At 40.9% G+C, this 11931-nt stretch overlaps 2 protein-coding genes across 4 annotated transcripts in view; both read right to left on the bottom strand.

Annotated features, from left to right (window-relative positions):
- Nucleotides 1-291: 291 nt before the first annotated feature.
- LOC101173539 (PAK4-inhibitor inka2) lies at nucleotides 292-2924 on the bottom strand. The gene is made up of 3 exons (XM_004068482.5): nucleotides 2794-2924; nucleotides 2673-2700; nucleotides 292-1509 (listed from the first exon to the last, which is right to left on the bottom strand). The coding sequence occupies exons 2-3, from the start codon at nucleotides 2688-2690 to the stop codon at nucleotides 532-534; spliced, it is 996 nt and encodes a 331-aa protein (XP_004068530.1). The 5' UTR covers nucleotides 2691-2700; nucleotides 2794-2924; the 3' UTR covers nucleotides 292-531.
- A 4347-nt stretch (nucleotides 2925-7271) lies between these two features.
- gnai2 (guanine nucleotide-binding protein G(i) subunit alpha 2) overlaps nucleotides 7272-11931 on the bottom strand; it is a 46820-nt gene continuing 42160 nt past the window's right edge. For 2 of the 3 annotated variants that reach the window (XM_011474613.4, XM_020702947.3), the window contains exons 5-9: nucleotides 11129-11257; nucleotides 10166-10295; nucleotides 9913-10066; nucleotides 8883-9097; nucleotides 7272-8797 (exon numbers count right to left, since the gene is read on the bottom strand). In XM_011474613.4, the coding sequence (XP_011472915.1) occupies nucleotides 8907-9097; nucleotides 9913-10066; nucleotides 10166-10295; nucleotides 11129-11257 (604 nt within the window). In that variant the 3' untranslated portion in view covers nucleotides 7272-8797; nucleotides 8883-8906. 3 annotated transcript variants of the gene reach the window in all.

Here is an 11931-nt window from a genome sequence, read left to right as displayed (position 1 = left end):
GTAAACTTCTGCTCCATCTACAACCAGATGCTCAGCTTCTGCACCTAACTGCCCCCCTCATGGGGAGTGAGCTCATCTGGCACACAGTGCTCTGTGTTGACACAGTCTGTTTCCAGCCTGTAAATACTTTGCTGCCCTGCTTCAAGCGTTTCCAAAGAATCCCATATCTTTGGGACGATTCCATCTAAAGAAGTTTTCCAAACTTTAAACTTAAATTACACCAAACTCTGGAGTTTTAAGACCCAAATTAGTCAAGTGGATTCAAATGAAGTGAAAATGGTCGAGTCATCATTCAGTACAAACTTCCTTTAATCAGTCCTTCAGTGAGGAACAACTGCTTCCTCAGATAAGATCAGTCAGTTTTACATTTTGAAATATTTATACAAAATATATAAAAGCCACGGCATATATAGTGTTAATTATGAGAACATTTCTATTTCCAACATTGTACTATATGCATATAAAAAGGGAGTCTTATAAAAATAAAGTTCCTGGAGATTCTTCAGTCTGCTTCCTGCATGTGTCGTTGGGTCAGACGTAGCCAATGATATCTTTGCATATTATGGGCTGCCGGCAGCCTGACTTCATGACAGTGGTGAAGCGGTAGAAGTCTGTATCCAGCTGATGAATGCCTGAGTGAGACTGGTGGAAAAAGGGCACCTTGCCCTGTGATGCCACAACGGGGCAGGACAGGCGATTTGGAGCATTGGCGGTTCTGTTGACACCAGAAGAGTCTTTGGATCTCATCCGCACTCTGCTCTCCACATTCTTAGAAAAGCCAAAGAGTTTTCTCCTCATGTTCACAAAGAAACCTCTTCCCTGCCGTTGTCCTGAACTTTGCTTCAGCTCTGCGGGCTCGGAACAGTCGGGCAAATCCATCCAGTTCTGTATGAGGTCTGCAAAGCTATTGTCCCCGAGGACCAGAGGTTGGCGGTTGCGTCCTCTGGTCAGCAAAGAGTTTGTCCAGTCCTCTTGGTCGCTGACTTCAAATGATGTCCACGTTTCCAGGCAGGCATCAGATGTGGACTTGGGTCGAATGCGTCCACTCTGCCCCCGGTTCATGCGTGCACAAGCTGAGGATGACACCCGCACATTTCTAGTCCTCCTGAGAACAATCCCGTCATCTTTCCAGGATGCCTCAGAGTAGCCGGAATCACACTCCAAGCTCTTCTGACTGCTGGGACTCCGCAGGCCCAGCCGGCTGCTGGTGCCGTCCTCCTCATCCTCCTCCTCCAGGGGGCTCGCTAGGCAGCAGGCAGAGTCGTAGGTACTTGCGCTGCTGGCATCAGATATCCGCTGACGCACGCGCTGTTCTCTTTGCAAAGCCCGCTGCTGACATGCACGCGCCACTGCAGAGTGACGCGCCAAAGCGGGAAGCTGGGGTCCAAGTGGGGCGAGGGGGTGCCTGGCTGCGGGGCAGCTTTTCCGCAGTTGCTTCAGGTCTTGCAGGGATCTCATCATGTATCGCATCTGCTCTCTCAAGCAGTCACCCGAGTCACGTAAGCAGAGCTGAGGAGACAAAAAGGGAGGCATTTCACTATGTGAAACATAATTGCAAAACACCAAAGTAAAATGACTAGAAACGTCTACACCACAAAAAAAACACAGCAAGATGTATGTAATAGACTTGCTTTGGAGGCATGCTCAGACCTGCCAGGAGCAATTCCATTCTCTTACACTAATCTGAAAGGCCAGCTCGTTGTTCATAGTTCATTATTGTTTAACACAAAGCATATTTATCTGTCCGTTAATTTACTTTGTTACACCGGGGAACGCCCTGTCCTCGTTAAGACGCAAGGCTTAACGGCTACTTCAAGACAGATGTTGTTGTTAGACAGACGCTCCGGCCTAACCTCAACCGTTTGAAGGCAGCATGAGAGGAAGACATCTGTAGTCTATCAAGCATAATATGAGCTATTGTGTATCCATATTTAGCTACAAGCTCCTATAGGGGCCCAGTCTACTGCATGATAAATTCATCAACTCTCAGAAGGAATAAAATCCTCCTGTTTCTTCTCTAACTGACAGAGCTGATTGGTCAGAAGCTGGCAGAGGTCCACTCTCCGACTTTAGGAGAGATCATGTTACTGAGGTTCTGAGAAAACATAGCAGCTAAGGAGAACCAAGCTCTTTGTTTATATCAGCCCCAAAAATATACTTATGAAATCACGCCACAGACATCCGTGACACTGCCGAAGCAACTTTCCACTTTCATTGAAACTGTCAGAGATAACCTGTTTCCAAAAGCCTAGACAAAAAAAAGAATATGATGGAAATGGAGCAGAACTGTGAACTATATGCAGAAAGATTCCACTCCTACTGACAATTTAAGCTTTCGTTACGGTGACAGATATGTTTGTATGCAACAACAACATAAAACCTAGTAAGAGGCCCACAGAACTTGCAGAAGTCTGAATCTGGATGCATGTAAACATCAGTGGCTGCTCAGCCTCCTGCTAAGGCTCCTGACTGTGTGCAGGAAAAAATCCTAATTTCTGCAGCTTAAAGGTAAAATATGCAACTTTGCATCTCTTTAGCACATTAGAATCCAAATAAGTACTGGCGCCTCAAAAAAATGTAGTAGGATTCAGGTCTATCTGTTCACATTTAACAGAAGTTAGTCAATAGGAATCCAAAAACTGTTGAAATGATGATGATTGAAGAAAACTCACCATCTCTTTTCCTTTCATAAGAAAATGTCTGCAAAACAAACCAAAAGAGAAGAAATCACGTTAGAAAAACCAAATATGAAGAAATCATCCTGAAAAAACAGCATTAATGCAGGACACTCACTGCTGCAGCCCGTCTCTGCGTTCATGAAGTGACTGATCCCATCACAGATCAATCCGCTCTCAGCCTGAGTCTCTCCGGTCCTCCTGATCATCCAGTGAGTGAGAACATCAGCCTGCTCCGGTCTTTTACGGAGCCACAGCAGCAGCCAATCAGAGCCGGCTGTGTATGAATGAGCCAATCGGAACGCAGGAAGCCCCGAGCTCATCTGCAAATCCAGCTGCTCAATATAAAGTAAAACTCAAAGTGAAACAAGACAGAAAAGCCCCACTGCAGTTTCACTGGAATCTAAAATAAAAAGTTCAAAGAGTAAAAAAAATAAATCTTTATATTTTTTTTTAGATATTTCTGCGTTTTAGTACCATAATAAGAACAGCTTTTTTATTTCAAATATCCATCTTGGAGACAGAGGTGTCTCTGGTGTGTTCAGGGTCATCCAACAAGAGCAGATCAATTTTTTGGGATCTAGTCATCAGCTAATATGACGTTCAAAAACGTATACATTTTACTTTCCCGTAAACTTGAATCACATTACACTTTTTTTTCCCTAAGCATACTTGGCTATAAGTTTAGCAAGTCCTCTGTAGCTGTGGTCCACAACCTTTTCAGGCCACGGACCGGTGTGAACGGGGCCGCAGTTTGTGTTTAATATGTTTACGCTTCTGAAAAAAACTATTTGTCAAATTTAAATTCAACTACCAAAAAAAAGTGTTTAGGAAATTTAAAAATATTTGTAGATTTATCCCTTGTGCTATTTTGTGGGGTCCAGATGACCCAACTCCCACCATTAATGCGCCTCAGAGGCACTTTAACATTGGGAGTTGGGTCATCTAGACCCACTGGACAGTGCGCTGAACCTTTTTTCTTCAATGATTTATGATTTTCACTGGTGTCCATGGATTACATGAAATCTTTCCACCTTTATCCACCTTTGTCATGGTAGGGAGAACACGTCAATGGAAGGGTGGGGTCATCTGGACCCCACAAGATAGCACAAGGGTTAAATGTATTTATTTATCTTTTTACAGATGAAGAAGATTCAATAAATCTGGGTTTTTGATTTGTAGAAGTGGTTTCTGATCTGTGAATAATTCAATAAAAGCAACATTGCAGTTGTTCGTCTTTTTTCATATGACACCATTATAACACAGAGAACAGTCTCAGATCATCTCTCAGGGCAAAAACATTTATCATTTTTGGTTTTACATAAAACCTGATTGTTTATGTATGAAAATTCGTAAATGTCACTTTTATAAGTTTCCATGAATCAGAAAGTAGTTTATTTATTTGTATCTTCATTCTCTAAAATATTTTAAGTTGGTTTAAAGGTAGACTTTGGGATGAAGATTTTCCAAAGTGGATGCTAAGGTCCGGATGCTAACTTCAGCCGTGTCCCACTTTAAGGTGTGATGGATAAATAAAGCAAAAATAAAATGACACAACCTTCGTAATATTGGTATTTTTCTAAAAACCGGTATTAATCCATTATCGTGTCTGTAATTTCATTATCTGCGTGTGTGTGAAACATTCAAAAGTCAGTCGCTGCGTATCAGACAGAGCGACGTCTGGTGCGTGAGAACAAAATCTCTAGATAAATCCGTATTTGGAAGAAAACTCCTGGTTTTGTCTGTAAATAGCGGCTTTATTTTTCTCTGAAGTTGAAGACCATTATTTGGTTTCCTTGCTGGTTCTTTCCCCCCCAAAGTTAAGTTTTCCAAATACATGTTATTGTTTGGATTTCAGTAGTTTTTAAAAGTTGAGCTAGCTTAGCGGTCCGAGCAGCTTCTTAAAGTCACGTGACGTGTCAAGACAGACGGATGTCGTAAACAGAATCCGGTAGTTTTTCAAAATAAAACTCGAATAATTGATGAATATTCCAACAATTCTTCCAGATGGATCTGTCTGAGGCGTGTCGCTAATCAAACGACCTATACCATAGATCGTTTAATAAATTAAACAAATTACTTTGTAAAATACCATTTGGATTTCTATAACATAAAAACACTTTGAATTTCATGTGACCATCCAGTGTGCTAGAATGTTCTGATAATGTTCCCTTTGGATTCTATGGGTGTGGAAAAACAACAATGGGTTGAACTTTAGGAAAACCAAGATGTGAATGGATTTGACATTGATTCTTGTTTGTTTGGACATATAATTAATTTACACTTAGAGTGGATTCTGGAAAACTTCACCTGCAATGTTCAGTCCCAGGTATTTCTCTCTGAGTCACACTGTTTTGGATTAAGATCTCCTGGATCCAATTTAGGTCAGATAATTGGATCGTTCAAAATAAACCAATATAGACTATGAATGAGATCAGCAAATGAACAAATGATATGAATCAAATCAATAAAATTAATCATAGTGAGGAAGTGTACTAACAGAATATTTCTTCAGACTAACTTGGGACATTTTAAGTTACAATATGTAGATAGTTTATAAAAAATAACTTTCAAGTATCTGACTTTTAGCATAGACTCAGTACACTTGTAGTACATCTAAACAAATTACTTTTTGCTGAGGGTCAAGACCAAACTAAATCCCTTTTTTTAACATGTCTGTGTTTGAAGGATTTGTAATTCATGCCTTTGTGCGCATGTGTCTAAGTTGTAAAGCGCATCGTTTAGTTGGTGCATCACAGAACCTCGGTGCTTAATGTCAACTGACTGCAAGTGACAGGATCAGAATGGAATCTCAACGACCAAATGCAAACCTGGAGCCTAAGTCGGCTTGTAAACCAAAGCAGTCGTTTAGTGGTCCATTCATTATTCAGAGGATGGATGATTATGCTAACCGGACCTCATTGATGACGGTTAGGCCAATAGGTCATCCAGGTGACTGAATGCTTTTTAGCTGTAGATTAGCGTTCACACCAGCATTAGCACGTCAACATGTGCTCTTCTCATCTGCTGTGGACCATCAGACTCATGCTGGGTCACAGAGAAGATGAGCTCCCGAAGGTCCCAACTCTCTATTAAATATTAGTGATGCAAAACAGACAATTACACACAAAGAATGCACTCGTTGTGCTTTGTTCCCATCCCACATTATACTCATTTGGGTTTGTTTTTTTGAAGGAATTAAGGTAACCAAGAACATTTTAGATCTGAAAGTTCTGGAGAGCTTCAAGCTGCAGAGCAAACACCATCAACTCAGAGATGCTGACTTTGTCAAAGAACCCAAACTTTGCAACTCAGCAGCTCCTCTTACACTACGGATTAGGAAAATATGAGAAAACATTTACTTTGACAACAAATAAATACTGAAACAAATGTCATTGAAGGCCTAAAAAGTTGGCGTTAAACTGGCAGTCCTTATTCAGGTAACCACGCTGTCAGCTGCACACCCAGAGCCTGAATGTGGAGCTGCACCGCCCTCTAGAGAAACTGGAGCTGCAGCTTCCAACACCTGCTTTGCAGCACATCCAGCCATGCTGGTGCTTTTCTCATGACATTTTGTTCAAAACTAGGTTCACTGTTTTAACAAAATGAAAGAAAAACTGGTCATTTTCATTCCAAAACCAACTTTATTACTACAGACGTCTCATTTCAAATATCAGGAAGGGGAACCTTTGTCCATAAACTTCAAAAATCTTACAACACTAAGAGAAAAACATGCAAATGTGAAGAAAAACTTCATCTTATTGCACTTTTTTTAAAAGGAAGATTACTGTATTTCACTTGAATTTTTGAAAAACCAGCTTTGTTAATGAAAGGAACAACTCCCTGTTCTGCCGTCCAAAACCGAAAGGTCCCAATGTAGAGGCTAGAGTCCTGATGAGGATCAGCCTGATGCAGAAAACAGAAGTGAAGCTTTGTTCATCTCACTATTTTTGGTACATCTACAGATTCATTTTTAAAAAATGGAAGAGGAAAAAGTTTCAACCTCTCACTTCTTCAATACAGGACTGTTCAATAAGGACCTAACTATTCATTTGAACAATTCTATTTGATTCAATTTTTGTTGTTGCCAATTCAATTCACAGACCTGAAATGGAACCAGAACATGTTTAGCCAAAACTTCAACCAGAGAGAAATACCTGGTTCTGAACAGCAGGTGAAGTTTTCCAGATTCCTCAATTTCTTCCAGATAAAGTGTAAATGAAATATGTAAACAAGTAAACTACAATGAATGTCAAATCCATTCACATGTTAGTTTCCTAAAGTTCAGTCCACTGTTGTTTTTCCACGTCCAAAGAATCCAAAGGGAACATTCTTAGAACATTTTAGCACACTGGATGGTCACATGTGTTGAAATGATGGACTGATCCGCTCTTGGCTGCGACTCAATCCACTTGGTTTTCCCAACATGGATTACGACTCATTTCATTTTGAAATGGTTTTATAACTGTAAACGTCGATTTGATTCAACAACTTGCCTTAGATGGATCTGGTTGGATAAATCAACCAATAAACACTCCACACAGATTGCCGTGAGCACACTTTCATTTAAAAAAGAAACTGTTCAACTCCACAAAATTAACTCGTCTGTGTTTTTATTTTGTTTGATGAATGTAGACGGTTTGACAAATTTATCAAAGGAAATACAAGAAAACATGAAACAATTTTATTAAAACCAGCAACTGATGCCAAATGCTTTGGATGTCCACTAGATGGCGTTCTCAGCCTGTGTAAATCTGTGCTTGCTGCAGGAAATGACATGTACCAATATCAAATCCTTACAATGACTAAAAAATGATCTGCTAAGTCTTAAGAAAATAAAATATTCTTCCTTTTAGGTGAAATGTTTGGCAGGAAATCACACACTTGACACAAAACACTCCAACGACATGCCTTAGCACTAAGCTCCACCCCCTCGATGCTTGTGGTTCAGCATTTTTCTGAATGTAAGGACTTCACAGAAAGAGCAGGTTACAGCGATTCAAAAGAGGTTCGTCATGCCGTCATTAACCATCAACGGCTCCATCTTTCAGCAGTTTCTTTCCTGCCTCTTGGTAGACTCAACGAAAGCATTAAAACTGCCATCCAAAAATCCCTTTAGTTCCTCCCAGCCAGGACAGCCGTAACAACAACAGTACAGTTTGTGTACATCCGTCACCAGCAACACTGTGGTTCAAATGCCAACAATTCACAAAATGTTACAACAGTCAACAAACTAAAACAACAAATGCAGGACTCAAGTGATGTGTACTTTCATTTAAATTAAATCATAAAGGAGTTTTGAAATGATCTTAATAATCCACCGTCCCCCAAAAAACAACTCACTTTTTTCTGAAATAAATTTTAGTCTTTCATTAACAATCATATTTTCATAGGTGAAAGAAAGAAAAAGAAAAAAAAACTGGTTGTAAACAGAAGTAAAGGCACAAACATACTGCAGTAGAAATAGATATGATGCTTTAAAAAGTGATAGAAGGGTAAGTACACACATTTTTAAATACACATTAGAAATTTGCCGGAATTCCTCCCTGCAGGTAAAGCAGTAAAAAAAAACAACCAACTTAAAAACATTTTTTTAAAAATCATTTGGAGGAAATATTAGAGGAATCCTGCAGAATGTAATATTGGTCATGTGGAATCACGCACAACGATAGTTTGGCTATGAATGAAGAACTGATGGAAACATCATTAAAAGAAATCCCTATCCACACATGCATTGTTGTTCTGTCCGTGCATGTGCTTCACCTCTTAAAAACAGTTCTTATCTAATTAAAAGTTTATTATTTTGACCATCGGAATCTCCTAAAATAAAAGGAATGCATTTATAGAAAACAGTTTGTCTTTCCCTCTTCCAATAACTGAACATACAGAAAAAGAACAACAAAAGGTTTGTTTTTTTTGTTTTGTTTTTGGTGGTCGTCGTCCAAAGAGGTGTTAACCCGAGCGACTGGATGAGTGATTGTTGAAAATCTGCAGTGCTCGTCAGGGTTTGTAGTCTCTCAGGTGTCTTTAGAAAAAGCAGGTCAAAGCAGATGTGGTGGTCAGGCGGTGACATCATGATGCATGTACGGTCAAATGACGCTCATCAGAACTGTTCAAGTAAGCTGAAACAAAGCAAAACACAGTCATTTCTACCGTTCCTTCTGAGAACACATCTGAAGTGAGCGGTCCAAAACCCTGTACGCCCACCTTGAGCATTTCTGCAGCTTGTTTTCAGAAGAGGCCGCAGTCCTTCAGGTTGTTCTTGATGATGACATCGGTGACGGCATCAAAGACAAACTGCACGTTCTTGGTGTCAGTGGCGCAGGTGAAATGGGTGTAGATTTCCTTGGTTTCCTTCTTCTTGTTTAGATCCTCAAACTTGGTCTGGATGTACGCCTGGGCCTCCTGGTACGTGTTGGGTCCTGAAGGAAAAAACTTTTTTATTTTTCAAGCTCAAAGCAAAGAAAGAGTTCTGTTGGACCCAGGCTTGTTCAATATGTGGACAGGATTTCATTTAAGTCACAAAAGCGACCAAACAGATTTGCTCTTTGGCTCTAGTCATGTTGCTTCAAAATGAGGTTTTTTTATTTTCATCTGCGAAAATAAAGAATTTATCTTGAATGGTCAGAAAAAAATGCAGAACTGGTTGAAACCCCTCGCAGACAGCCCGGAAAATAAGAAATGTTTTCAGTTAGTGCAGTGGAATCAAACCTGCTTCCTTTGTTGGCAAAAGATGAACAAAAACAAACTTGACCAGTTACTAAAGTAAAAGAAAGTACCGGTGCCCACATTCAGTCTAGAAAGGCTTGAACATTTTATCACACAATGGTAAACTGTTACAAGGAATTCTTTAAACAAAGCTCCTTTATTTTTGGCTCTGGAGTAGCAGAAAAAGAACATTTAAAAAAAAAAGAGAAAAAATCAGATATAAATTGCACTGGAGTATAATTCTCACTTCCGATTGTTGTCAGTAGCAAATACTGATGCACACACCTACAGTGCCCTCTAGTGGTTGTTGGTGAGAAAATAACGGAAACAATTAGCCTTTTTTATTTTAAATCCCTTAAAAATCGCACCTGAGTATTATTAGCACCCTCTGCCAAACTGTAAACGAAAAAGTGAGTAACTCAGAAAAATTGAGTATTTAAACTGGTAGAAGCACTACAGAGCTCCATTTCACATGCTCCACCAACCAAAGAACATCTATAGATGATCATTCAAATGCGCGGCTCCATACCTTCGTACTCGGGGAAGCAGATGGTCAGAGGGCTGTGGGCAATCTTCTGCTCAAACAGATCCTTCTTGTTGAGGAAGAGGATGATGGAGGTCTCTGTGAACCACTTGTTGTTGCAGATGGAGTCAAACAGCTTCATGCTCTCGTGCATCCGGTTCTGGGTGAGACAGGTACAGACGTGCAGATGAAGAGATTACCACAGCTGGGGCACACAGAGGAACCGCCAACACCAACTGTCGATGAAATGAGCTCTCACCATCTCCTCGTCCTCAGCCAGAACCAGGTCGTACGCACTCATGGCCACGCAGAAAATGATGGCAGTGACTCCCTCGAAGCAGTGGATCCACTTCTTCCTCTCTGACCGCTGGCCCCCCACATCAAACATCCTGCAGGGAAAGTGTAAACACACTTTTCAGGCGACAAACGGAACCGAGTGCTGCAGAAATCGCACTTCTCAAACCAACAGTCTGAGTCTGTCTCTTCCTCTGAGAGGTGCCGTTTCAGTTTCCCAACATTTAAGCACGGAGCTGTTGCTGCAAGGAACACACGAACGGGAACAGAAATAGTGACGGCCGGCAGTTCCTGAGAGATTCAGCTTGACCCAAAATGGAGGGAACAAGAAAAAGGAAGTACATTTGCACATTCTTCCAAATCACAGCGAACGTCTCGGCTGGCAGCTAAGAGGAGAGCGTGAGACAGATTTGCTGCCGAGGAGTCTCACTTTTCAGAACCGACTCATTACGGCAGAACTTTGACCATCAGCGCCGTGCTGAGTCAGCAGAGCTCAACAGCTGATGCTGGAGAGGAAACAATTCATTTCCATGTAAATGTACTTCAAAGAGGAACAATCCAAAATATGATTTCATTCCTTGGTAGATTATTTTTCTAAATGAAACAATAATGTTGGAATAAATGAATGATTGGTTTCTCAGCTGGCAGAATTTCCCTCAAAAGGAAAAAAAGAAACAATCCAGACTAGGAAAAGTTTTGAACTGAGCCGACATTCATTTTTGGTTTTAATAAATGATAAAAACGATTTTAATAAATAATAAAAGGTTCCAGCCTGATCTCTCACTTTTAAGGACCTTTAGTCACAGAGATGACAGCCTCCTGTTGGGAACTTCTGGAAATGTCAGTGTCAGCCATAAAGAAATAAACGTTTCAGAAGTTTCAAACCAAATCACTTTGATAAAAAAACAACAAATAAAACAAGTCTGACTTGAAATGCAGGTCCTTGAAGGTGAAGTGCGTTTCCACGATGCCGGTGGTCTTCACACGAGTTCTCAGCACGTCCTGCTGTGTGGGGATGTAGTCTGGCTTGCTTATCCTCTCCAGATCTTTCAGGTAGCTGTTGAGAGGACACAGGATTTAAACGTGTTGTAATGGCTGCACTGATGTCTGATGATACAAGGGCTTAGAAAATATGTTAACGTACAAAGCAGCTCCTTTTGTTTATCTTGTGCCTGAAATCTAACACTCATTTAAAACGGCTTCCCTACCCCTCTGGCTCCTCCCTATTGCTCCAATCGTAAGGGGTGTTTGAGGCTGTAGTGGTGCCCAAAAGTTTTTTCTCTAAGGGAGAGCCGTAGGAGCTTAGGCCGGCTACCCCTCTGCCGGTAGGGGGATCTGCGTTGCGTTGTGGCGAGGAGGAGAAACGCATTTTTTCCACATAGGTGTGCTTTGAAGCACAGAGGTTTACATTTAAATGCAAGTTATGACTTTTTGCTTTAGCACGACTTTTTAAAGCGATTAAATCAATGGTGCTATGTATTTCCTGTTTTTAGATGTCCGGCAAGTATTGATGATGTCACTGAGTGGTAGTAATGTCCGGATTTGAAGACGGCATTTTTTTCCATAATCTCTCCGCTTGGAGGGCTAAATGTAGGCGCGCGCGGGGGGGGGGGGGGGGCAGAGGGGTCTGGAGTGAATTGGGATTCAGCCAAAGTATTTGTTTATTTTGAAGAGAAACCATTCCATTTTGCTTGTTTGCCTCTGCTCACTTTGTAACATTGTGAGACATTA

Source organism: Oryzias latipes, chromosome 5 (genome assembly GCF_053564925.1).
Source record: "Oryzias latipes strain Hd-rR chromosome 5, Olatipes_Hd-rR_3.1".
Taxonomy (NCBI): domain Eukaryota; kingdom Metazoa; phylum Chordata; class Actinopteri; order Beloniformes; family Adrianichthyidae; genus Oryzias; species Oryzias latipes.
The sequence above is the reverse complement of the archived record's forward strand: the minus strand, read 5'-3'. Positions and strand labels throughout refer to the sequence as shown.